Source organism: Seriola lalandi, unplaced genomic scaffold (assembly GCF_002814215.2).
Source record: "Seriola lalandi dorsalis isolate HSWRI2012SDOR001 ecotype SW California unplaced genomic scaffold, Sedor1 jcf7180002054394, whole genome shotgun sequence".
Lineage (NCBI taxonomy): Eukaryota > Metazoa > Chordata > Actinopteri > Carangiformes > Carangidae > Seriola > Seriola lalandi.
The window spans coordinates 222,122-249,549 of record NW_019524947.1 but is presented as its reverse complement, the minus strand read 5'-3'; the positions used below and the strand labels follow the sequence as shown (position 1 = coordinate 249,549).

The 27,428-nt window shown below is 39.8% G+C and overlaps 2 protein-coding genes across 5 annotated transcripts in view; both read right to left on the bottom strand.

Moving 5' to 3' along the window:
- Positions 1-6,980: 6,980 nt before the first annotated feature.
- On the bottom strand, positions 6,981-18,588 carry tmem192 (transmembrane protein 192). The gene is made up of 6 exons (XM_023409494.2): positions 18,449-18,588; positions 17,371-17,523; positions 16,816-17,077; positions 16,592-16,714; positions 9,080-9,185; positions 6,981-7,722 (listed from the first exon to the last, which is right to left on the bottom strand). The coding sequence occupies exons 1-6, from the start codon at positions 18,476-18,478 to the stop codon at positions 7,608-7,610; spliced, it is 789 nt and encodes a 262-aa protein (XP_023265262.1). The 5' UTR covers positions 18,479-18,588; the 3' UTR covers positions 6,981-7,607.
- A 563-nt stretch (positions 18,589-19,151) lies between these two features.
- Positions 19,152-27,428, bottom strand: part of LOC111657349 (uncharacterized) — a 29,063-nt gene continuing 20,786 nt past the window's right edge. For 3 of the 4 annotated variants that reach the window (XM_023409485.1, XM_023409486.1, XM_023409489.2), the window contains 14 exons: positions 27,142-27,271; positions 26,837-26,994; positions 26,060-26,687; positions 25,092-25,610; positions 23,964-24,066; positions 23,769-23,794; positions 23,423-23,536; positions 23,167-23,259; positions 22,863-23,064; positions 22,625-22,724; positions 21,923-22,003; positions 21,700-21,808; positions 21,329-21,431; positions 19,152-20,587 (listed from right to left, as the gene is read on the bottom strand). In XM_023409485.1, the coding sequence (XP_023265253.1) occupies positions 20,562-20,587; positions 21,329-21,431; positions 21,700-21,808; positions 21,923-22,003; positions 22,625-22,724; positions 22,863-23,064; positions 23,167-23,259; positions 23,423-23,536; positions 23,769-23,794; positions 23,964-24,066; positions 25,092-25,610; positions 26,060-26,687; positions 26,837-26,994; positions 27,142-27,271 (2,392 nt within the window). In that variant the 3' untranslated portion in view covers positions 19,152-20,561. The remainder of the gene's footprint in view (positions 20,588-21,328; positions 21,432-21,699; positions 21,809-21,922; positions 22,004-22,624; positions 22,725-22,862; positions 23,065-23,166; positions 23,260-23,422; positions 23,537-23,768; positions 23,795-23,963; positions 24,067-25,091; positions 25,611-26,059; positions 26,688-26,836; positions 26,995-27,141; positions 27,272-27,428) is intronic. The other variant, XM_023409488.1, reaches the window with a different exon arrangement.

The window sequence follows — 27,428 nt, the reverse complement described above, 5'->3', positions numbered from 1 at the left end:
TAGATTAGCTTGTTTTGTCTGATTAGCAGCCCAAAACCCAAAGACATTCAATTTACAATTATATAAAACAGAGAAGAGCAGTAAAAGTTTATATTTAAAAGGCTAAAACCATAGACCAATAATGTATGTATACTGATACTGAGATGATACTTTCCCCAACTCTGTACCTTGAGAAATACAAATGCTCTTCTTCAAACCTCTTTTCTCATCCAACAAAAAAGCGAAAGTTGTCAAATATTAAATGTTGTCTGGACTCAGGCGGCCATACAAGAACTTAGTCTATATTAAATAAAAATTTGTCTGTTTTCATTCAAATCATTAACTATGTAATCAGAGAATAAGCTGACTTTAATATTAATCTGAGCAGATGTTCAAAGCCAGTTTTCAGCACTTAAGATAATGAAAGCTGTGCTGATACATTTGTGTGGGTATCACAAAAGTACAGAAAAAACAATAGTTGATTAATAGATTAGTTGATTGACAGAAAATAATTTTGATAATTGATTAAAAATGTAACTCATTTATAAAGTTATAGCACACAATACTCTCTGGTTTAATATTCTCCAATGTGAGTATTTGCTGCTTTTCTATGTTTTATATAATTGTAAACTGAAAAACATTTGGTTCTGGACTGTTGGTTAAACAAAACATCTGAAGAGATCACCTTGGACTCTGGGAAACTAAAAGATATATTTTCTTCTGACATAGATTAAACAGTTAATCAGTTAGACCAAAAAACTATCAAAAAAAAAAACAAAACAAGCAGATTAATCAATAATGGAAAATAATCCTCTGTTGTACCACCTCAGTACCCCTCAGTTTCCAGTACTCAGAGCTACAGACACATTTGGTTGATATAAAATAGTACCAAAGTTTAACACGCAACTATTCATCACATAGAAAATATTCACCTTTAAGACAGTGAGTCTGGAGTGCAGCCCTGCCAAGGTACTGAGGCGGTTTAATAGGAGGCTGCCCTGTGTGTGCGCGTGTGTGTGCCTCTCTCGTAGGGGAGTGTTTGAGCAGGCTGGGTAATCCCTGTAAAGACGTATAATCCCCAGGAAGAGCAAATATTACAACACGCTCGAATCAGTAACACAGAAAACCTGGCGGGGAGACTTGGCGAGATTCACTCGTTTCTGTTTTTCGGGGCAGAAAGAAGGAAACAGAGAAAGACAGAGAAACTGAGATGTGGCAGCAGTTAGTGGGCAGTGGATACCAGGTGGCTCTGAATGACAATTGAGACCACATTAGCATATTCAAATAGGGAAAATAAAAGTTTTTTAAAAGACAATGGCAGCTGATATGCAAAGTGTAGCTTGCCACAGAAACAAACTACATACCTCGGCTAAGTCTTTGCAGCAGGACAAATGTGTGTATGTAAGTGTGTGTGTTTGTACGTTACTCAAATCCATGTGGAATCTCTGTCATTTCAACCAACATTTTTGCAAACACCATAAAGCAATAAAGGCAACATTTCTAAAGGCATAATGACACTGACACATACACACATACCACAAAAAAAAACACACGAAAGGAGACTCTGGCCTCTTTTGTCTATTTTTCAGGGCTAAAGAGAACTGACGGTCCAGATGCTTGTTCAAAGTCTCTTCGACTATTTTGAGCCCCGTGGTCCATTAGTGTCCTGCTGCTTCTCTAATCCTCATTCACATGTAATGGCTGACATTTCATCTTAATGTGTTAATTCATTAGCTGTGTGCTGAATGGAGAGTCTCAGTCCACAGAGACGGCCGTAAGCAGACACGCTAATGAGTCCCCACACTTTGCAAAACCACTGGCAACCACAGAGCTAATGCCAAGTGAAGTGGGTTACCTGCTGCAAGAAAATCCCCTGTCATACCACCAACTGATAACCTGCATGAAAAGTAGGACTGGGTATTGCTTGAGTATTTTGATACTAGAGCAGATACAATAGCAGCATTTCTGTATCAGAACATGTTTTATTTCTTACATATTTCCTACAAAAACACTTTTTTAAATATCTAAAAACAGAAGGAAATTTTTTCAATTGTTAAAAATTGTTTGAACTCAAGCAGTCTTCAAACAACTTTGCTTAAACAAAATAGTGTAAAATTGGCAAAAATTGTATTTAAATCAGGAACTTTCTGATCAAACAATAAATAAAGAACTAGATGCCAGCTTAGTTTATCATACTCCAAAAATTTCGACAATTTCAACTGCTACATTCAGAACCAAAAAACTGCTGAGGTTCTACACTCCAGATTCCAGCTTTTGGTACTTGACAGTTTCAATAGTCTGTACTACAGACACATTTTTGTCTATAAAAAAGTAATGAAGTTATATACATGTAGCCCGCCTAAAGAGAAGACACTAAAAACATGAACCAAACTAACTTAAATAAAGACTACACTGCCCTATAAAAACAGCATTCTCAAAAAAACCCAGCTGTGTTAAGGAAAGTTTTAGCCATTCAACTGACAAATGATGAGAAAAATTCTCAACCAAACAAGCATGAGACAAAGATGTACACTCATGCAGAATGACAGAGACAGTAGATGGAGGCCGATACAGACACTCAGGCTATCGTTAGTCCAGTGCATCTCTGGATTTCATTCAACCAGGTCCCCTGCCCCAAAAAAAATGCTTGGTGCAAACACACCCCCACCACCACCACCAACACCGCCCCAAAGCCCCAGATGTGTGTCCTCAGCGCGGGGGTAGGGGACAACCGAGGGAGGAGTGATCTGTTTCTTGAAGGACCTGCTACTTTCAATGACAGCTTATTACATCCTTGCCCAGATGTTGTGAGTGATAAATCAAAAAATGCCTGCTTCTCCCGCACCTCTGAAACACATCAATCACCAATAGTTGCAATGCAAATACATGCATCTGTACATACACAAAATGCTGAAGGAGTGTGTGTTCAAGGGGCAGTTGGAGGCTAGGGAGGGGGCTTCCTGTCATTTGAATTACCCTCTACATGTGGGGTCAATATGTGCAATGCTGAAGTGTGTGTGTTAGAGAGAGAGAGAGAGAGAGAGAGAGAGAGAGAGAGAGAGAGTGTGTGTGTGTGTGTGTGTGTGTGTGTGCGTATGTGTGTGCGTGTCAGGGGTTGGGGTGGGGGCTGCTGCTGCTACACCCCTCCATACACCCCCTCCCTCTAAAAGGCTGTATAAAGGAGATGGGGGGAGAAGCACCTTTGTCACTTTGCTCTCAGACACAGAGACAATCACACTCTCACTGGACACACAAACACTCTGGACACTCACATTCCTCAGGGACATACTGATTATCCTGAGAAAAGAGGTACTTCTGTGTACTGGACTCTCCCTGTGGTGGGCCATCTGGACTGAAAGAGAGAACAAAAACAGAACTGAACCACACTGAGCATCACCAGTCCAGCACTGAGGCAGAGGGACTTTTGGAAAATTTCTCATTAACTAAGCTCTTGTGAAGTTAACTAAAACCAAGCCATGAGGATCTTCAACTTGCTCTACCTGCTGGTGCTGCTTGCAGCTGTTGTAGCACCAATCTACTCTGCCAGACCAGGTAAGCATCCCCAAACGTTACCGTCCAGATTTCCTGAATGGCCGCCAGGTGTCCTTTAAAATGCGTCAGGATATAACAAATATAGTCAACAGTTTTAACAGCGTTGTAAAATCAATGCATGACAAACGTTACTTCTTGCTAGCTTAACTAACGGTAGTTAATTCTCATTGGTAAAACAGCTTAACAAAATGCGTCATAGCTTAAACTTCCTGCAAACGTAAAGTTAAAGTAAAGTTACTTTTATTACTGCATATACTTTTGTCTGTGATAATGGTAAAGGCATCACAAAACTTAACCGTCCAGCTTTCCAAAATGAACAGCAGGTGTTCATTAAAATCGGCTAGCTGGTTGACCGTTTTAGCTTAAAATGCGGGTAACCATAGCAACAGTATTTGCTAATTTAACTAGCTTAACTCGCTGGTGAAAGAGGCATAGGTTAAACAAATGGTTAAAAATTACAGACTTTTATTAATTTTTCCTTAAAATCGGAAAAAAAAACACCGTTAGCCGCCTTTAAAAAGGTATATTAGCTAAGCTACCCAAGCCTAAAGCTGCAGACCAAAATAAACCAACAACCAAAAAAGAGACTGTAATGCAACAAACATATAACATGGTTAAATAGCAAATTAATGATTCATTTCTATATATGTATCTGTTAAAACAACATGGCTAGCAATGGGGTCAATTTTAACTTGTGGAATGTTTAGGATTTAAATAAAGTTCAACTTAAATATTCGCCTTTTCAATACTTTTTGTAAACGCAGAATCTGCCGAGCTATGAGCAAACTCACTCTAAAAACGTGAACAGCTTGCTCTGTCTGGCGTAGCAGGTGCGCCTTTTTGCGCAAATCAGGACTCCTCGGCCTTGCGGCGGAGACAAACTGCTGTAGAAATCGCTGGGGCTTTGGGCTTGAGGTCGTGATTAGGTTCATGTGACGATGGAGAGGAGAGGATGAAGGGAGGAAGAGGGGAGGGGACAGGAGCGCAGCGCCGCCGGGGATCGCACAGCGGCCCTAGTGACTCCTTTTGTCCCCGGCTGGAAGGCACTGCGGCGTGCTTTTGTTAATCACGGTGTTAAAACGCCATGCAAATACTCGAGCTTTATTAACATGACATGGAGTAGCAGTGCCAAGTGTAAAGAAGCCTACCTTCAGGCGTGGGGAGCAGTTTCTTGCGGAGGTACTCAGAGGGAGCGGTGGGGGGAGAGGGAGTCATAAAGTCATCTGGCAGTTTATCTCTTCCTGGGCTTGGCTGGCAGCCTGTGAACCGCGGGAGTCAAATCGGATTTATTAGGGACGTTTAAAAATAATCATGTGTTAGGTCTGTGTGTCCCGGTTTATGAGAAGGGGGTCGCCCTGCTGTTGGTAAATGGATCCAAACAATAAAACTCGTGAAAGTAGGCCTTTCCATAATCAGGAGAGGAGAAGCTGAGTCATAACGGGCATTGTTAGTGTCAAAATTATCCTTACTTGTAAAATGGTGACTGAGGGAGATGTAGTTTTATCTTTTTTGGTGATAAAAAGTCCAGGCTGAGTTTACTATCCTCCACTTGGGATTAATTAGGTCTGTCCATCGATATGCAGGGGTCCAGCTGCAGACATAAATCTTACTTAAAATGACTTTTGCACCTAAAATAACACTTGATAAGCAGTTAATTTGACTGCCAGCAGTCCACTTTAGCTACTTACTTAATACCTAAATACCTAAAAAACCTAATATATTTGTAGTCTACACCATGGTATAACAGCCTGCTCATCCAGTGGTTTAATTCAGTATATTTTAATTAAAACATCTCTCTTTTCAGATTTCCTGAACCTAAGGAGAAAATACCACAGACACCACTGCCCACACAGGCGCTGTCTGCCTCTCCACTCCAGAGTACCCTTCCCCTAAGGTAAGACGTGCACTCACACATACATACATACATACATACATACATACATGTGTTTCTACGTAAAAAGAGGTTATGAGCTGAGCTTTTAGATACAAGGAACACAACCAGGTTACAGAGTTGGCAAGTGGCAGTTAAGGAGGTGTGTGTGATTAGTGGCAGAGGTGTGTATTCACGCAGAACAGGAGTGCAGGGGGAAAAGGCTCAGACATAAATCTCACTAACGATGAAGAGGAAGGCTTTAGTGTTATGAGGAGTTTGTGGGGAGGGGGTTGTTCAACTTGAATTTTTTACTCTTGTACATGCACATTTACTGAGCACCTCTTAGCTGGACACTAAATGTTGTTTTTCCATTACAGGTAGAAGCACAAGAAGAAGAGTGACCTGAGGAGGGTAATATGAATCTGAAGCGACTGCAGTGTGTGGTACAAACACCATGGATGGATCCCAGTGCCAAGACATGGACTCAAGTGGAGGAAAACTATAGGACAACATGAAAATGCCATCCAAAGACTATGTATATACTATGTATATGTAGCTCTTCACATATACACAACCGGCAGAAGAGCAACAAGCAACTTCAGCTTGTGCATGACTGAAAACGTGAAAAAAATATGACTAACCATGAGCGTGTTGTTGTATGGCAGTTTGGTGGGTCTCTCCAGTTACAAGCACCTTCCCTCTTCATCTTTAAAAGCCAATACTTTACCAGTCAAAGACAAGGGAGAAGGAGCCACAGCATCATAGACCTTTAAATAATTTACACACTCCACTGAAAAGCTACGGACCAAAGAGTTGGAAACATTTGAGTGACTGCAGCTACGATGAACAGCACCCTCATAGTATTCCTAAAAAAGTGTTTATAATGCATGTACGCACTTCAAATGTTTATTGAATTACATTTTAAACGTTTTAATAAAAAAATGTATAAATGTCCTTTTTGAGATTCTATTTGTGTGTGCGTTTAAGTAACAACTGACTATAGGTCCAAATAAATGTGGTGGCTTTGAGGATAACAATTAATAGTTATTGTTAAGACTAAGTTTTTAAGCCAGACTTCATTTAAATTTGGGATAGTTTTAGTAAGAACATAGTAAAATAAAAATCTCTATGTATGTATAATCTAAAAGCCCCAGGTCAAACACTGATCGTGATACCTGTAGTACTCTGGATAACTCCCAGCAGAAGTCACATGGGAAAGAAGTCGTAAATGCTGCGCTCCCTGTGGAGTTACGGACGCCAGAACATAAAGGAATCACAATGGGGAACAAACACCAAGGGCTCAAATGACGACCTCGATATTTCGTTAACACAGATTCCCGTGACTGTTGAAATTTAACACAGAAAAGGTGAGGTGGGAAAAGGCATTCACACCAGTTTACGTTGACACTGCAGCGTTTCTATTGTTTGGGCTCTTTCTTTTAGCTCTTGCAGTACATTATACAAGACAAACACTTTTTAAAACACAAAACAATAGCCACTTACTTGGGTTTCACTGAAGTATTGTGTCAATTCTCATTCTGAAAAAGCTTTAAACATAAATGAAATAAACAAAACATGAGAATATTAAAGATTTATTGGAAGCGGATCACAAATACGCAAAGTAACTGACTGAAAAAAACTCACCAATAATGCATTTACACAAACATTACACATATTTACAAAAATAACACTTAGAGACATTTTACAGTGTTATTTGATCTCTTTCTCTAGTTTGGCCCTGAACAGTGATAACCCCCCTCTTGTATCTCCTCCTCTTTCAGTCCCTCCTTAGTGCAGATGATCTCTAAAATAATTTCACCTCCTCCGTTGCTCTCACAGTAACAGAAGCGGCAGCATACACGGGTCACCGGGGGTCATAAAAGAGCGATAAAAACCCCTCACCTCTGATCTGTGACCCATTACTCCTCCTCCCACTTCTCTTCTTTAACTGTCCTCCACTTTCAGCTCACCTCCTCCTGCGTTATCTGTCCATCTCAGGTGAGATGCCCTCCTGTCTCAGTCAGTGCATACAGGTGCATTTGCTTACTTTAGGTTTTCATCCAGTGTTTGTCGTGGCTTTGCTCCTTTCTTTTAAAGAGATCCCCTCTCGGAGTGTTAAAATGATCAGGCTCTTTCCCCACAGCGCTGTCTTCTCCAGAGAGGGTGTCGGCTGGCTCACAGGAAGGAGGAGGCCTGGCTGTGGTCAGTGCTGAGCAGTGAGGTTGAGCAGCCTCTTGCTCAGTAAGGTGTTGTGCTGTTTCAGGTACTCTATCAGGTCGGCCTGCCTCTCCACCACCTCCTCCAGACAAGAGCCCTCTCTGTCACACACAGAAATGGCACATACACCCTGTTTAGACAGGAATCTGTAATATTGCTGACTTCATCTATCTGCTTAAAGATAAGTCTGGTGATATTATATATTTTTCTTTACTTTCCACAAAAGTATTACTAAGTACATTAAATATTTCCTGTCCAAAGCCTGATAAGCTTATTCATCTATGCCACAGAGCTTTATAGCTGACCAAAAACTATTAAAAACACACATCAATGGTAAATGGACATGTTGTATTTTACCTTTAAGACATTTAAGAACATGAGAAGTTGTACTGAAATATAATGTCTATCTCTTTAAAAAAAAAAAACATGGGATATTTATGTGAAAATAATGAGGGAACTGTCATATCTCAGTCTGGATAAAATCGAGGACAATGCACCTCAAAGCCAATAAAAGAAATGTATACTCTACTTGTTTGTTTATCCCCCTTTCCTTTGCGAAATATATAAAAAACCCAAAACACATCAATCAGCCATACTGTTATATGAATATGGGCACTGTGTGGACAATCCCACATACACCGTCCTGCTGCTCTAAATATTGACGTGGAAATCTATGGTGAGAAATAAATCCCAACAAATGCACTACTTTACTCCTGCTTTCCCGCCTATTTTCAACCATGTTGCCTCTCTTTAAAAGTACCTGTTTTCGAAGATTGGCATCTTTAGTAGTAATGAACTTACTAATGCATTGTTGGTTTTGGTCTTTTCAGGGGATTTCTTAACAATAACAAAAAATGTAATTCCTTTTTTGCCTTCAAATGGCTCCATTCAAACACAACAGGACCATTATGAATAGAACTACATTGGTGCAATATTCAGCATCTGTTAAACAAGAGGGAGTGATGATAGAGCTGGAGAACAGAAATGAGGTTGAGAATAACAATATAGAGAAAGAAAGGTGTTCTCAGTTTTCTCACAGGCTGCATCAGTGGTGGATTTCACAACTTATTTTACAGTTGAAAAGCATGAGGGATTCTCACGTCTCACTTCTGGATCCACTAACTTATTGCCATCAGTTAAGTTTCATAGTTTATTAGACATGATATAGAATAGCCATATTTTATATGGCTCAACAGTACTCGTACCACTGAACAAAAAACACAAAGTGAGGGGAAAAATGAATGAAGACATATTTTTTGAGATGAATCCATAACAACTTCAAATTGGCTCAATCAAAGTATTTCTTAGTTTATTAAATACATTTTATTTTCTTCATGCATAAGAGATGAAGCACTACATTTAATATCTGCCTCCTTTATATAACATGGTGCATGTGTCTGAAAGGAACTGGAGAGAGACAGGTGTGTGTGTGTGTGTGGCTGAGTGAAATCCATCTACCTGAAGCCGGTCTCAGTTGGCAGACTCGTGACACTGTAGGTGTGCGAACACTCTTCTTGGCTCACATCTGGTGCAGCTTTCTCCCTATTGAACCGCATCACCTTGACTAGAAATGGACAGAAAACATGTTCAGTCAGTTGGACATGAGAACACAGAGACATTAATGAGCAGTGAGAGCTTTTCCTACAAACGGTAATCAGGTGAGAAAAAGCAAACATTCGTTTTTTTGTGGTTTTTTTTACTGTTTTCAATCCCTCTCCCTCTCCTAAACACACACAGGCTGTTATATCCTGCACTTAGTCCTTATGGGCTGTCATATCCTGCACTCAAACCTCTAATTCTCACACCCTAAACATACACCTTTACACAAGGGGTGGGGTTAACAGCAAGGTGTGAGTGTGGAGGATACAGTAGCAGTAAGAGGAGCCAGGGCCAAAATATGGGATGAATATTGGTGCTGTTTGCAAGGAGATAAGGCTGTGGTATGTATGAGTATGGAGTGGAGTGAGTGAGGAAGGGCTGAGGGAGGAGCTGGCTGAGTATTGATAAGACTGGGTGTCATTAGCCAGAGGAAATTGTCAGGGAGGTTCTAAAGAGCACTATCTTTGCTTTGCTACAGTGCAGCATCTCAGTATCCACACTCACACTCAATCCAAAGAAATACTGCACATTCCTGCATAATGAGGCCCTGAAACAACTGTGTGTGTATATGTGTGTGTGTGTGTGTGTGTGTGTGTGTGTGTGTGTGTGTGTGTGTGTGTGTGTGTGTGTGTGTCAATAAAGAAATAGAAAGCAAGTATGTGTGAGAGAAAGACATTCCAAAGAGGCAGAGAAATGAGTGTGGTGGAGAGAAGAATAGTGATGATGAGCCTGCGTTTGCTGAGTGTTTGTGCAGAGAACGACGACGACGCACAGAGGCAAATTGGTGTCAAATATTTACAGTCAGTACCACCAAGGCAGAATCTGGATTACAGTTCCTCAGATTTCCATACGTTAAAAGTCTTTTCAATAAAGGACACAAGTGGACAAATATTTAGAGAGAGAGAGAGAGAGAGAGAGAGAGAGAGAGAGAATAACCAGGTTCAAGTAATATTTTGATAAAATCAGTTACATTCACACTGACCATTCATTTTACCCAATAGCTTTATACGACTTTATATTCTTAATATATATATATATATATATATATATATATATATATATTGGGTTAGTAAATGTTTAAGAAGTATGTTTTGCAGCCTGTGAGCATTTTTTTTTAGCTCCACAAAATAATGGCTTTGCAATTACATTTATAATTTACTAAAATAGATTTACTTTGATTACCTACCATCATTGACAATGGGGCTGTTTGTCCATTGCTTTGCATGCATTTCACTCCATTCACTTTGTAGCTTATGAGCATAAACAAGCAAAAAAGAACCAATAAACTGTGAAGTGACGCTGTGTCAACCAATATTGTTCTGTGTATTTTTACTGGCTGACATTTCAGAAACAAACTCTTATCTTATCAATCTTATTTTTTCATGGGTATATTATTATATTTAAACCTGCTGCAGTGAATTTATAGAATATCATTATTTTAAAGTTTCTTTAACTTCCTAAATTTTAGTATCATTCAAGAATACTGACACTTTAAACTATTTGAATTTGAACAGTTTTATTATATTTGAGATTTGGTAAGAGGAGTGCAATTATTTATAGTGAAACTTTATCTAAATTTCATTAATTTAATTACATACCTGTTATATTTCCACATAATAATGCCACTTATTTGCATGATGTGAATTTAGATTTAGTATTTCCTTTTCTATATCTTGATCACATCTTCTGTTGCTAGGTCTGATGCTGCAGTAAATGTCTCTTACTTAAGCTGATATGAATGCATAGGTGTGTTTTTAACTTTATTTTTGCTGGCATTATCATTTGTCTCTGTTGCATCTTAGTCTCAGTCTCTTAATTAACAAATTGTGTGTACATGCCACAGTAATTTGTGAGATTGACGAATGTAATATTGGACTGTTGTGTCGTGTAATGTTCAATGTTGCATGTCTGTTAGTCAGGTTGTGTTTACTCTGTTTATAACCACAGGTTCATTAACATAGCTTGCTATAGTTTACGTAACAAATACAAGTACAATGAGGTAGTGCGCGCGCACAGAAAAAGGGGAAGTGTTTCGATGAGGTCAGTGCAGATGTTCAGAAATTCCTTAAATTAGGTTGTCTGTGAAGTTCAGTGTATTACAGCAGGGGGCAAAAAAACAGATAGAGATACCGGGATGGATGGATGGACAGATGGATGGATGGACGGAGCAGTGTAAAGGAAGTGACACATTTCACACGTCCCTGTTAGAGACTCTCACACTGCTGGACAGACAGTGCTCAGACCTGGTCTACTCAGATCTGACAAGCTTCAATCACCCATCCAGAGGTGCACATTTCCAGGTGATAACAGTGAAGCTGCAGAGGTGCTAACAGCTGATGGTCGCACACACAGTGCTAACAACTATGCAGTGCCTGTGCCCAACAGTGCCTGTGATGAAAATCAAAGAAATTGGAAGGAAATGGATCCCAACGACCACAGCGACTGATATTCAGTTTTGAATAGAGCAGTGTAAATCACCTTTTACTTCAAAGTAGTATGCAAGTCGAAAGTCAACTGGAAAATAAGCCCTGCTCAAGAAACATTTCATGTGTCGGAGCTGTATATGTGGGAGAAGATTCAAAAACTTGCTTCAAGATCGAACCCGATGAGATGCTCAAGCTTCTCCTCAGACTAATTAGACGTATATTCCTCAATGAGCGAAAACAACTTTATAAATTCTAAACCATATAGATGACAAAAGACCTACCACCTGAGTGTGGATGCTAAATTAAGAAAATCATTAATAACTTATTTGTCCACAGTTACAGTTTTGGTACTTTCAGAGCATAATAAGAAATTAAAGGTGGACTGGCATTAAATTGGGTCCATGTTACACATTTCAGACTGCAGCAAAAGACACTGGATGAACTGTTTGGGTTGTTGGCACCAAACCTCTGACGCTGACATGGGCTTTATATACGTCTGGCATTGCTCAACTTAAAATGGTTTCTATAGTAACTACAAGCGGATTGATACAGAGTTACTAACTACAGGTTCACAACAGTAAACCTATATCAGTGCTAACTTATCACAGGTGAGTCAGTTGATTCCTTTTCCTCTCACAACTTTTCTAAGAGAGAAAATAACTTAAGAATGCAACTTCTCATAAACTGACAGATTACAGAACATAAATCTGACAAGTTAAACCAGATTCTTGTAGTAGAAGTAGGTATTCTCCAGCTCCCCAACTTAAAAACAATGTCGCAGCAACCTCTAACCGTTACGGAAAAAGTGTGATCGACAACGGTCAGGTATTTATGATCAATACTATGGAATGAATGTTTGAACACTGAACTTGTACTCTGTACTTTAACACAGTACATGGGGTTTGTGCGTGACAGGGTTATACTGTAGGTATCTGTATCAGTGTGTGTGTGTGTGTGTGTGTGTGTGTGTGTGTGTGTGTGTGTGTGTGTGTGTGTGTGTGTGTCTGTGTGATGTGTGTCGACCCTGTGCCCTGCAGTGCTTACACCGAGTTCTGACCAGGCAGAGGGGAGAGATGTATTCTAAGTTTAGCCTTTGAAGGCCAAGGCATGGCTTTGATGTGCAAGGGGGTCTATAGAGGAGAGTGTATTCATGTTAAAATGAGAGGCAGAAACATACAGAAAACCTCAAAGACACACACACACACACACACACACACACACACACACACACACACACTTACAATCAGTATGCACTTCAAAGAGAAGTTGAACGAGGCCTTCCTGTATGGACTTCATAGCTGCAGGCATTATATCTCTCCCTCACTGTCATCTCTACAAAGAGACTTTATCTTTTCTCTTCGTGATCTCCCTGGTGTCAACTTGACTCTGCCTCAGTCGGAGCGTGTGTGTGTGAGTGAGTTTGCGTTTGCGGTTTAAAAAGGTTTGCGCTGCAAGGCGTCGCTCAGTTTGCGTCGTGCCTGACTGCACTGATCTGAGCAGGAATGCGACGGGTGAACGGAGATACCCCCGTCACACACTGGCTCACCCTCACTGTAAACACAGGGACAATGTGTGTGAGTGTGTGTGTGAGTGCGTGTGTCTCCTTGTGTTTGGGTGGAGTGGGCTCAGAGCTACCCTTTGGCTAGGTTAAATCCTAATGCCTCTTATCTTCTCTCCTTGCCTCTGCGGTATCTCCATCTCCAATCTGTGCCCTTCAGCAGCCAAACACACCTTTAATATGGATTTCCTTTCAATACACATTCTTCAATATCAATATCCTCTGATAGAGCATCTTTAACAGCAGTTTTCCTTTACACACTGACAGGAAGGCCGCTGCAGCCCTCACCAAACATTCTGGACAACATACCAACATTTACTGTTTATGTATCATGTTTATCACTGTGTTAACATGCCATAGTTTTTTTAAAACACTGAAAAGTTAATTTGTTGTCTAAATAAAAAAATAAAAAACATAATTATTAAATAATTAACGTCAGATTTGTCACAATCTGGAACCCCAGTTGTTTAGAAGTTAAGACGCCAGCTCTGCACCACTATTCCCCAGCTCGAGTCCAACCAGCGACCTTTGTTGCATCTCTCTCATTCATTCGCTGTCGTCTCTTTACTGTCTATGATAAAAGGCATAAAAATGACCCAAAAATACCTAAAGATTTGTCTGAATGATTTCTGAAATACCCATACTAATGTTGGGCTAGATATTGTACCTACCACTGACCATATGATACCCAAGTTTTAATTTGATTATTTTGAGGAACTTAAACATGCATTTTTTCAAACTTTATTCTTTATCTAACGAAATCGTCCAAGCTTCTCAAATGCATCTTGTCCTAAAACAAAGCAGCAGTAAAATATCATCTAAAATTTGCAGTTTTGGTTCGTGTCAGTTTTAGATTTTCAGCTCTACAGAGTGATTTCAGTCTGTACTCAAATTGTGCTGACTGAGGTTTCATGCCCCTAATCTGAAGTTTAGGGGCAGCCTAATGATGATGGACATCGAATAGAAAACTGGGAATTTCAAGTGATTTTCTCATAGATTTTTCCTAAATAGGTAAATATTGATATCAGACAAAGGTCATGATTTTTAGTTTAATATTTTACAGCCCTAATATTGAAGAACTTACCAGTGAAGCAGAAAGCTGTCTCCTTTCTGTTTTTTAAGTTCACAATGCTTTTGCGAGGCAAGTGCACCACTCCCTTAAATTTGGTGGATGTACAATTTCTAAGGAAGTTTTTGAGTGAGACTTTAAGTCCCCCTTTTTAGCATTTACAACCAGTTTACAAAAAATAAGAAAAGATTTATAACATACTAGAATGTAGTTGTATGTTGTATGTAAATGTTTATTAATGTTTCTGTCAACAACTATAACTCCTCCATGAGTGAGGGTGGTGTATAAACAGTTAATTAAACACAATATAGTATAGAATACTATAATAATATAGAAAATGCTGTAGAGATGACATTTAATAAGACTTCACTTTTAAGTTATTAAAGATTCAGGTGAGGTCACGTTCAGATTACAGTGATTCAGGATTAAAAAACTTACACAGAATTTAATATAAAAACAATAAAAGACATCGAGCTAAATCAAATCAGGGAATGTTCTTTGAAAACCGTTGTAACACAGCAGTGAATTTGGCTGACCCTAATGGATGATATCATGACAACCACAGCCTGAAAAACGTCTCAGCATGTGAGGTGTCACTTGTTTTATCAGAAACATGTGCACAGAGCCCATTAGGGATAATTACAGATATCTCCACCAGAGTATTTCATGATACTGTCCAGTGTCTCTGGGTTTTTTTTATTTGTGCTGGTGGAAGCTCAAATTTCAGAAATATCAGAGCCAGCTGCAAAATAGTTCTCAACTCATAGACTATGTTCGGCTTAGTTATATCAGTTTGTCATTTTCAGACATTAGTTCACCATTTTGGCACGTTTCAATGAATCCAAACTTCATGCTGTATTTCTACAAAGGTTTTAAATGAAGAAATAATTGCAAAAAACCCTCAAATTTGATTAACCTATGGCTTTATCGTATTTCCAAGTGCCGTCCAAATACACAAAGAAAATGTATTTCACTGCTTTCCCACATGCTTTTGGGTTATTCATTCTCTCAAATGCTGTGACTTTTTCACAGCAAATGAAGTGAATGGTTATAGCAAATTATTGCAGCCTAAGGCCATTTCAACAAAGCTACCGAAACATTGGACCACATGGAATTAACAACCAGTTGGTTATTGAGCTCTAGGGCAGAGAAGAAACGACAATAGATGTGTAGGTATGGGTATCATCCAGCAAAGTTTGCATGGTGTTTGTATCAGAAGCAAAAACAAAAATCAACAGATCAGCAGACGGGGGGGGGGGGCGCAAAGAGCTGAATGGTTGATTGTCATGCTGTCGAGTCTGAAAAGGGCAGGGCAGGTATTGTGATGCGAATGTGCTCAGATTGAGAGAGGGGGTAGTGTGTGTGTTTGTATGTAATGTAATCTGCAGGGTGTGTCTCTCCATATATCACCACTGATATTACTATCAACATCCATAGAAAAATTGTCTGAGCCTGAATGATGCTGCAACACGCCAAGAAAAGCACACTCTGATTATAAACTATTTGATGTGACCTGACTGGACAATGGTCTCACTTGTCAGGCATGAATCATAATCCAAGTAGTGTAAATACCCTACCTTCAAAATGTGGATACATGACATGCTGTGACATTACAAGAGTTATTTAATTAAGTTGCTAAATATGGATCCTGACATTTCTTTTATGCCACTGCTGCCTTCACGTTCTCTACTCTGGGTGCCTGTGTAGCCAGCAGCTACACAGGATGTTTTTTTTTACATTTTGTCTTGTTTTTCATGGCATCTGAGAAACTGAACATAAAGAATTTTGACAGATTTTGTAAAAAAAAAAAAAAAAAAAAGATTCAATGTGATTAATGCTGATCCAGAATGTCAGAGTGGTTTAACTTGTTCGTCTTATCAATAATTTTTAATACATTTTTCTGAGTGGTTTTTTTCTGATTATTAATTTCATGTGAGTGTATTCTGATATAAACTTCACCCAGGTATGCATCTTTTTTACTCAAATGTCAGTGTCTATCTTTTTTAGTGGGTATCTTGGTGCAAGGGGGTGGTAGGCTGGAACTGGGAAATCAGATGGGTGTGTGGATGTGCGTATATATATATATATATATATATATATACATATATATGGATAGGTGGGTGTGTGGCTTGATGAGGTGGGAAAAATTAGGATGCATGTGTAAGACGAGAGTCCATGAATAAGAAAAAAAACAACGCAGTAGAACTTGATTCAACAACATAAAAGTTTGCAGAAATAGTGCTGTTTAAAAATGTCTATTTGCAATCACAGAACGACATTAGTCGACACTAAACAAATAAAAATTGAGATCAGTTTACCTGTGTAATAGAGCTGGTATGGCACTGCCACCAAGAGTTCCAACCCCAGGATGCTGAGCAGCAAGTATGCTTGCACTTCTGGTGATAATCTAGCAGCCAGAACAACCAACAGCAAAACATTCCCTGCAACGCAACAAAGACATATTTCCTGTAGCATTACTGCCACCTTGTGGAGAAAACTGGCCTATACATGAGCAGTAAAGGGGCAACACGTGCAGTTGTACCTGCAGAGTGAATGGAGAGTGGCAGGTGATTCAGTCCCTGTGTCTCTCTGTAGAATCGCAGGTACCCTCTCCTTCTGGCTTGACTGTGATGGTGCTGCATACACCGAGTGAACACCAGCACCAGCACCCACAAACACACCTTCCCGTACACAATGACACTGTCACCTGACACATTATGCAAAACACTCGCACACACCTCTGCCTGGCCAAATTTCAACACACACAACACTGACACACACACTGACAACACAACATACACAATCTGGAAAAAGGAAGAGAGAAGTGAAAGTGAGACAGATGTCTCAGACCAGTTTACACTATGACTATTATTATACACAGAAAATAAAAAGACAACTTTGAGTAAGTAGATTAAGAGGAAGAATTAGACAAATGCCTTTACGTGTGCTGCCAGATTATCTAAATGGAATGAAATTAAAATTTAAACACATATTTACTCTAGGGCTGCAGCTAATGTTTAAATTTACATTACAGAAAATAAAGGTCAGGTTATTGTGTGTGTTTGTGGGTGTGTATGTTTGTGAGTGCATATCATACATGCAGCAGAGACAGCAGGCTGGCATGGCAGTGTGTTGGTACGGTCTGAAACTGTCTCCTGATGGCAGAGTGGAGGGCGTCAGCGGAGATCAGAGGTCCATCCACCAAAGACTCTTCCTCTACACTCCGTGTCATATCTACTGAGGTGCCAGCCTGCCGAAATGACCACCATATTATTATAGTATACATTTAACAGTAGGCTGTCTTCAAATACAGACAACTGATGATTACAGTTCTTCCATCATTAATTACTTAGTCAATTCAACTGCAAAAATGAATCAATTATTATACAATTCTCTTGCAGAAACCATATATACTATAATTATACACATACTACATATATATATAAATATATATATATATATATATATATTAGTACTTTTATAATGCCTAAAATATTAGGTTTTTGTTGACACTGTTATGGAGGTGTAAATCTTAATGTTATAGCAGCGAGGTCATAGTTCGAGGTGTTGCATTATAGTCACAGGTGTTTCTTGCCCCCCTCATGGAGGTTAATAGAGAGGACATAAAAGTTAGAAACACCTCTGAATATAATGTAGTCCCGTACATCATCTCTAACTATGACCTCAGTAATAAACATATAGCTGACATATTTTTGGCATCAATTGATAAAAATTGATCCAATCAATTAGTCAATTCATGGATTAAGTGGAGCAATAAAAACCTGCCAGCTGATCAGTTTATACGATATCTGTGTATGGCTAATCTCTGACTGAAAGAGCTAGAGAAACTGTTTGTTGAGGTTGATCTATAGTCTGCACTGCAATGATCTTCAATAAAAAACCATAACCAAAACAGGAAAACAGCTTAGAAAACCACGAGATAACTGACCGCAAATGTAGGCTTTTAGTACGTGTTAGAGCTGTTTAGGGCTAATGTTCTGTTAATCTGATAACATGTGAAAGATAGCTACATGACAGAAAAACAGATAGCAGTCGTATTTAAGACTTATATTTAGATGTTTTTCAGCTGTCAGATCCAACTAGCTACCGGGCTAACTACCGAACAAACTAAGCGTTGACATTGTAACTCGTTATCTTAAATGTCTTGTACTTACGGCATGAAGCGAGCGTCCCTTTGACTCCATTTTGTTTGGGTATGTCGACGTTTTTGAGGTAAAAGAAACAAATAACAACAAACATTAGCTTACATACTATCAGTATAAGGGGCGGGCAAGCATTTGTAAACTTCCGGTTTCCCTATTTTCTAGTCCCGTTCTCTTTGGTTCCTAGCACAATAGTTCCGGCAGAGCTGCATCATAACAACATAGAGCAGAAAAAATAGAAAGACTTCTACAATGTCATGAAAACTTGTGCAACAGACTTACAATAAATAGACAATAAGCCAGATCTGACAGTTATTGTCTTGAATGACCAATTGATTGTTCAATGTAAAATCTTCACATATTCAGATACCTTTTTTTGTCTGACCAGTTGAGTTTACAAACCAGCTAAAACCAGCAAATATTCACATTTGGGAAGGTGGTAGCAGTGAAATTTTCATACCTTTGCTTTAAAAATTACTTAAACAATCAGTCAATTGTTAGTTACCAGATACAATATTACAATGCATTTTACACAGCAATGCATCAGTAAAAATATCTTACTACTGAAGTATCTGAATACCTCCACCTCCACTATATATAGGTTTATCTATGCTAGGACACTTTTCTGTAAAGTCATAATGTGTTCATCTCTTAAACTGCAAACTTTGGGTTCAGTTTTATTGAAGAGAACTCAAAGAAAAAAACAGACCCAGCATCCCATTTAAAATATTTTATTGATAAACATACACTTGCTATAAAAGACAATGGACTAGGTGCTCTATTCCTCTGAGTGATGAAGACGCTGTGACGTGTCCAGATAGAGGCAATAACACAGAGAGGAATTCAGCTCAGACTCTGGGGAGGCAACACTTGTGATAGAGGCAGACAAGGAGAGATTTTAGGACATTGTGAACTGATATAATATCAGGGGGTAATTAATAGGGAAGCAGCAAATAACTGTGTCATTGGTATAGCTCACGGGAAAAGGTGGAAGAGAACAGACGGTCATCAGGAGCGGCTGATCTATTAACATTTTTTTTGCTGGTATGGAACTGTGCTTCAAGTCAAATCACACTTTGCATACATACCTACATGCATGATTTCATACACACATGCACACACACTCATTACGCACACACACACACACACAATGTGCCAAGACCCAGAGGTCTGTGGGTGGAAATACTCCTGCACATAAAGTACGCTAGCCCTCGCATTCATTACATAAGGCACTGATTCAAATGCAGTCAGTCTATGAGAATAAAAGTGGCTAAAACATCTTAAAGGGAAAATATTTAAAAGTCAAAGTATTATTACTTAATATAATGCATTTCCATTCTTGTCAAGTGAAATATAAAGAAAAAGCTTGTGTTAGTTTGCCAGATATCCAAAACTTCAAAACTATCATGATGATGTACAACATACAAGAGGAAAGTTAAAGTTCAACCATTGGGAAGATAACAACCTACATCAAACCTGCACTATCCATCTGAGCAATACTCACAATAACTTATATATGTTCTTCTTTCATGCAAAACTGTAAACACAAAACCCAAAATGAATGACAAAGTATGATGATGAGTAAGGCATTATAATGGTCAAGCTACTTCAAGTTATCCAACCAAAACCAGTTTACAACACACTCAGAGAGTGGAGTCACGTGATCAGTGCAGAAGCAGGGATTAATGAATCAAGATTGTGAAACCATGATGTGTTAAAGACAGTAGTGATTAGCTTGTAGCGTAACATGTTTAGCTTGTGACAGTACAGATTCTTATTTTAGTGTCTTGATTGTGCTAAATATGGATGTGCAAAGGCCTAAACACACTGATTTCTTGATTATGTCCATGCTACACATAATAAAAAGAAGTGTTTACATGTGTACAGTTAAGAAGCACATACTACACTGTATGTGCATGTGATGTTGTGCCATTTAGTCCACATGTCAGTCCAGTTCTGCTCTCAGCAACATCCATAAAGCTGTTTGTGAAAAAAAACACGATGATTCTGAAGTTACGAAGAGATTCCAAGAGTGTTCCAGAATGTGAGTCAAGGTTCCAGAATCATTTTCCACCAATCACAGACTACAGCGGTGATGGAGGGGTTCCAGTTCAAATGCAGGTCATCATAGTGTGGTGGGCTGTCCCCTGCCTACACACACGCACACGCACACACACACACACACACACACACACACAGACACACACAAAATGACAAGGCATTAACATCTGTGCAACAGTCTTCTCTCATAACTTATTGAAATTATGAATTTCTTTTGTGTCATCGTCTTTTTAATCTGTAATCTTTGTTAGAGATAATGGTGTCAGCCTTTGTGAGCTTCAACTAGAAATGCAACGAATTAAAAAAAATGGGCAGGTTGCATAAGGTCAGTATTATGGCAGTGTTGAGAATGTCTGTCTGATCTTATTCATGTTGGAGCCAGTTCCTCAGACCTTTAAAATAAGGACATTAGTGAGTTGATGTTGTCAGTCCAGTTTACTCTATTAACCCCACTTTTTGAAGGTTAGGGACATTTATATTAATCAGTAAAGTTTAAAATTAGATTAGAGAAGAGGTTAGGGTTAGGCCAATAGAAGCATCAAAAGAAGAGTCTTTAGAAAAGCCAGAAAGCAGTAAATAGTTCCTGTCAGGACTCCAGACGAGGCAGACTGTCAGACAGGTTTTGTGGTTTTGTGGTTTTGTGAATGTCTATAAACTGCAGATGTGAAAACGTGGAGTAAGAAGCTGGTCGACTCTTGCACGCCCTTCTTCTTTTTAAGTATATGAATGTGGTTAACAGGTAACTCTCACGACTAATGTAAGACGGGATATGTGTGTGCCATTGTGCATCAGTCTGTGTGTGTCTTTTTGTATGTATGTGTGTGTTCTCACCCCGAGTTGCAATGTAGCACTCATGACAGCTCAGATGTCCATTACGAATCCTTACGTCAGTCCCTGCAGTGGCGTCACCCAGCTGCCCGCCACACACTCCACACTGACGAGAGAAATACAGTGAACGACGAACATTAATCATAGAAAAGATTGTTGTAGACAACCCCTCATATGGATAAATATGTCACACAAACACAGAAGATGATACATGTACATTCACTATCTTGGAGATGATTGTGATAGTAGTTCACATGTTTTAGCAAATTTTGTACATCTTCAAAAGCTGTATACAGAAGCCAACGCCTGTATAAAGTCAAATAAAGCATAAAGCTTCCCAATTAGTGTGCATTTGTACTAGAATAATACAGTACCTTGAAACACTGTATGTGGAAAAACAGTCCCAGTGTATCAATGATCATGGCAGCTCCTTTTCCCAGAGGCTGAGAACAACCAGAACACAGTCTCTTCCCACTAACACACCTACACAGAGACACAGCAGTGTAAAAATGGACATGAAATCAAATACCAGTCTTAATTTGCCACATTGAAGACGTTCAAAGCTGCAGTTCTGTATGTGTGCATGTGGGTCGTTACCTGCTGGGTGAAGGAGGCTGTGGTGAGGGTAAGGAGGAGGAGGACTGCTGTTTTCCTGTCACAACATCATGCGATCCAGACCTGTGGTCAAAAAAAATGAATTCACTTAACAACTGTATAAATACATTGGAAGAATAAAATAGAGTAGTAAATAAAAGAGCTGCTTCACAAGGGAACATTATTCACTTTGAAAGAGTGACTCAGAAAATATGAGAACATTTTTGTCATCGCTACAGTAGAATAATCCACGGTTCAAACTGTCGCCACATGGACATAAAATACACTCATGCAGCGCTTCCAGCCATTTCTCCTCTGTTAAAATCTTGGCATTCAATAAGAAAAGATGGCTAACACTTTATAATACAGGTAGAAAATACATAAGGAAAGCATGTATTTAATGTATGAATTGATGCAGGATGTATCATGGATTCCTGTTGCTCATCACTGAGAAGTGGCCAAGTCACTGTGATTTTATGTGATCAGTTAAGTCTTAATGGATCATCAGCTAATGGATTTTAACCCACAGTTACTTCCTACATTACTTTATATGTGACCAAATTAGCTGGAACTCAGTTAAATAGAAAAAGGGCATTTCAGACCCATTCATATGATCAACCTCTCTCGGAGCTGGACAGCATTTTTTCTTCTGTGTTACCAATATGTGAAAAACAGAAAGGCAACAACAACAAAATCCTGGCATACCTTTTAACAACATGTGCCTGGTTTAGTTGAGGGTTGCGGTCTAAAGATGCTGTCTTCCACAGTTCCTGTTTCTTTGAAGATTCACCATCACACACAGAATCTGCAAAAACACATTGTGAAAAAAAACTTAATCACAGAAACTCTGAGGAATACATGTTTGAACTTGACTGACTGAGCTTGGCACAAACACATGTGGACAACGGCTGCAAATTGGTGCGTATTTCTATATGAATCTCACCCTGGAAAAAATGCAGCTTTGATTCATGCTGATCTTCGTTTCCTGTGGAGATGCTTTGGCTGTTTTTCTGCAGGGCAACATCTGTCTGCTCTGTCTTGTTGCTTTCTGGAGCTGATGAAGTCGTGTCTGTGTGACCAGACTGCTGGTTCAACAAACTGGTGGGATTGAGGGGTGTTACAGTCTCCTCCAGAATCCGTCTCTCCTGGAAGAAGGACAGACAAAATAAACACAAAGAGGAAGATATAAAACAAACAAAACCAGGAAACTGTGTTTTATTTAAGTGCGTCACTCTGTGTGTTTGTACCTCTTCATTGTGCTTTCGCTCCTCCTCCTCCACCTCTAGCTGTGCTTTTTCCCACTCCTTCTTCAGCTTCTCCTGTTCTCTCTGGTATTGCTCCTGCAGAGAAACACTGTACACATTAACTACTGCACATAAACACACACATGACAAGCATCTAAACACATATACATACATACAAACATCCAAAAGAGCCTGTGTCTTCAGTTATCTGCTAAACATTCCCAGGGCCATGCACGTACACACCATTTCACCAGTGTACCTGTAGGAGGCGCTCCTGCTCCTGTTGCCACCTTTCCTGGCGTTTACGCTCCTCATTGGGGTCCCAGACCCAGTGATTAACACGTTTAGCCAAGTTCAACATGGGGGTCTCAATCTAACCAGACCCGACCAACAAGGGCACACACACACACACACACACACACACACACGCACGCACACACACACACAGATACATGTATACGGACCAAAAGGACAGAAAGAGAGGAAAGGTGAGAGGACAAGTATGACTACAGCGACTGCTGGAGACGAAGGGTCAGGACAGGGTCAAATTTAAGAATGAAGGAGAAACAGAAAAAAACAAGCTGGAACTGCCCTGAGATACTCACAGTCACACTGCTCTCCTCAAGGCCCTCTGTGGAAGAGAAAGACAAAATAACATCCACATCTGCTAAAAGAAATAGTACAGACATCAGCAGGGAAAATTAAACGATACTTGTTTGAAATTTACAAGAGTATAAACTATAATTCTTTAAATTATAAGTGACTGAAAAGCGAGCCTCTCTGGGGTAAAGCAGTGTTACCTGTGACAGTGGGAGAATATTCTTGCATGCTGCTGGGTGATGGAGCCGACTGAGCCTTTTTTTCCTGCACTGGTGTCCCAAACAAACCTGTGGTACCATTGACCTGAAAGTTGAATATTCAGCTAAATTAATAAAACATTTACTGGAAGCCAGGAAACTGGAACTAAATCTGTGTTTGTTCTGTTTCTACGTATATATATTTTCTGAAATATTTAATGGACCATACTGGCAGTTTTGGACATTGTAACAAATTTTGTGAAAATTACATAATACGTAAATATCTGCTCAACATTTTTTTTAAATAAAGCACAAGATTTTGTTTTTGATGTGTTTTTCCTCAAGCAGTCACTTGTTTCAGTTCATGTAAATGCAATATTTAAATCAACCCGAAGAGACTCGAAACTAGCTTTACATACGCCATCAATCACAGTGAACAACTGAGGAGTGTTTCAGTTCAGGCTCATGTCTGTCCACTATTCTTTAATTGTTTTTTTTAAATTGCCTATTGCAGTGTTTTATGTCTGTGAATTCCCTGTTGCATTTGTTATTTTTAGACGCACTGTGCACAAAAGGCAAATTTCCCAATAGGGACATTAGGTATATTTGTATTATCACTTTGTGGTAATGTAGATTAAGAATGAATGAACTCCAACACTCCAGGACCATAGTCAGCTGCTGAACTGAAATTCATCATATCCCTTTAATAATGTCCATGTTTGTGCATGGTTCACCTCAAGGGTTTAATTTTCTCCAATGCAGCACATGAATACAATGAACTGACGATGTCTCAGGTGTAAAAGGTTTCCATAAAAGCTTAAATGCTCCCAGATGGAAGAGTCATGAAAACAATTCCCACTTTCTTCTGTATTTCTATGCAGACAGTAAACAACCATTGTGCACCTGGAGCACCTCTCTCAAGATAGACTGAAGTTTCTGCAAGTGGATTTTAAAGTGCACACATCAGACCTGCAACAAGTGTCTGCCTGGAAGGGAAAACACCTATTCAACAATCTCCAAAAAACAATGGTAGCCTTTTGATAGTGGTCAGTAGGAATGTAAAGTATGTACAATTTGTAGGAAATGGGTTAAACCAAAAGAAACACAGGTACACGTCACTTGTAGTATTACCTGTCCATTGCTTTGGATATCCGAGGGATGAGGCTCCACCAGAGTCTGCGTGAGCTCTGTAACAATAGTTGTTGTGATGATACAGTTTCGGCCTCCAATCAAGGAGCTGATGGCAGAGCCTGAGGAGAGGGTTGAGTTCTCTGTCTGCAGAGGTGGTGGATGCTCTGTCGTCTCCTGCCGTTTCACCATCGCCTCAGGGGGAACATCTTTCTCCGTCTGTTTGGAGGTAATGTCTTTGTCCGTCTGTTTGGGGGTAATGTCTTCGTCCGTCTGTTTGGAGGTAATGTCTTTGTCCGTCTGTTTGGGGGTAATGTCTTTGTCCGTCTGTTTGGAGGTAATGTCTTTGTCCGTCTGTTTGGGGGTAATGTCTTTGTCCGTCTGTTTGGGGGTAATGTCTTTGTCCGTCTGTTTGGGGGTCACGTCTTTAATCTCCTGTGGCAAGAGCTGAGGGGGGGCAGGTGTAGTGGAAACAGGTAAATCCTCTGTCACCTCTCCATTCACTCGCACCAATCCATCCATCTGAGTGGGACACATACACAAAGATCACGATCACAAGGATAGTCTGGGACTAATATGCAAGTTCTGTACAGTATTTGTATGGTATCCAATATAAAAGGAAGTGGATCAGAGGTTCGACCTTGAATTAGTTCTGGTCAGTAGAGAAACGATCACTTTAAATATTTGAATCACAACATGTTGGTCAGTAAGGTGAGCACTCCTTCTCAAGGCTCAGAGATCATTTCTGCTTTTTGATAGAAATTGATACTGACAGAGCTAACCAGACGTATTACTCAACACACCTTCAAACTGCATGCAGAGAAACAAAAACAGCACACATGTCAAAATAGTAAAACTTCCTAAAAGCCGCAAACAACTCTTTAATTTAAGCGTGAGGGCAGGCACTGAGGTGAAATGATCCAGTATCAGATGATGCTGACTGGTGTGACCGACTGATATCGCGCCCTCACCTTGACAGGTTTGTGTCCAGACGGTGTGCTCCTGGGCTGGCAGTAGGGCTTGGCTGCCAGGAGGGGGACGGGTCTGGAGGTTACAGATGGAGGGGAAGGGAGTGTGTGTGGTGGCTGTGTGGTGTGAGGCTGCACATGTGCAATCTGAGACGCTGTGTGCTCGGTCTGAGGCTGTGCATTTCCTGTAATCGGTTGTTTCTGATATGTGGTTGGAGACTCTGTGGGTTTGGATTGAGGTTCATCAAGTTCTAATGACTGAGGTGGTATATTTTCTGAGCTTGTGACTGTGGTGGGGGGACTGTTGACTGGGGAAACTTGTGACTCTTGTTGAACAGTGGTCTCTCTCTCCATCTCCTCAGGTTTTGAGCGCTTCGGTTCTGTTATAGCAGCTGGCTCTGGTTTGTGCAGAGGTTCTGATGAGTCATGAATAGGTGATGAGTGTTTGTGCTCTTTGTCCACCCGATTTAGGTCTGATTTGGGTTTTGAGGTGGATCTGGGTAGTTTTAGGCTGTCAAGTGTTGCGTCGCTGATGGTGAAGCGGAGAGCGTAACGCTGTAAAACCATGGCTGCCTCCTCTGGTGTCGCTGCATTCCTGTAAGCTTCACACAACTCTGCTTCTCTACGCTCCCTAGAAAAGAGGAGTAAGTAGAGAGACAGAAAGCATTTGGTGTCACGGTAGTGTTTTTGACAATGTATGTTTATCTATTCAAGGATCAAGGTTTAACTTTGGCAGACTGCCATGTGCGACACTAGAAAGTGCCTCAATATCATCCTTACTTCTCCTCCACAATCTCTTTGTATGTCTTAATGCTTTTCCTCTTGTTGCCGTCACTTCCCTCCTGCTTCATCCTTTTTTCCATCCTCTTCCTCTCTTCCTCTTTCTTGATCAGCTCCTGTGACGCGCTGCGACGGCGATTCTTCCAGCGTGCCAAGTCCTGTCACAGGTTCACAGTGTCAAATAATGGCAGCGTTATAAAGGATATTGCTGTCATTTGAATATGCTTGTGGACACAATATTTCTCCCTCTATTATTTGAATGGATACAGCTATCTTAATCTGTTTTAATGTCATAAGTTTCTTACATTTTGCCAGTGGTCCTCATCTTCCTGAAAGCTGTTGTACTGTTCATGCATGCGCTCATATCGTGACTGGCTCAGTGGAGGTAAGTGTCCCACCTCTTCCTCGTTAAGTATGTCACTCATACTCACACTCCTAGACAGGAAAGAGAGGATAATCTTGTATAAATCACTTAACCACTTGACCCAGCATGCTCACTCTGTCCAACTTGGCTATGGAAAACAGCAAAGATTTATATTTATTTCATTCATTGTTTACTTTGGTTTCCAACGCAAAATTTCAACAAGATGTA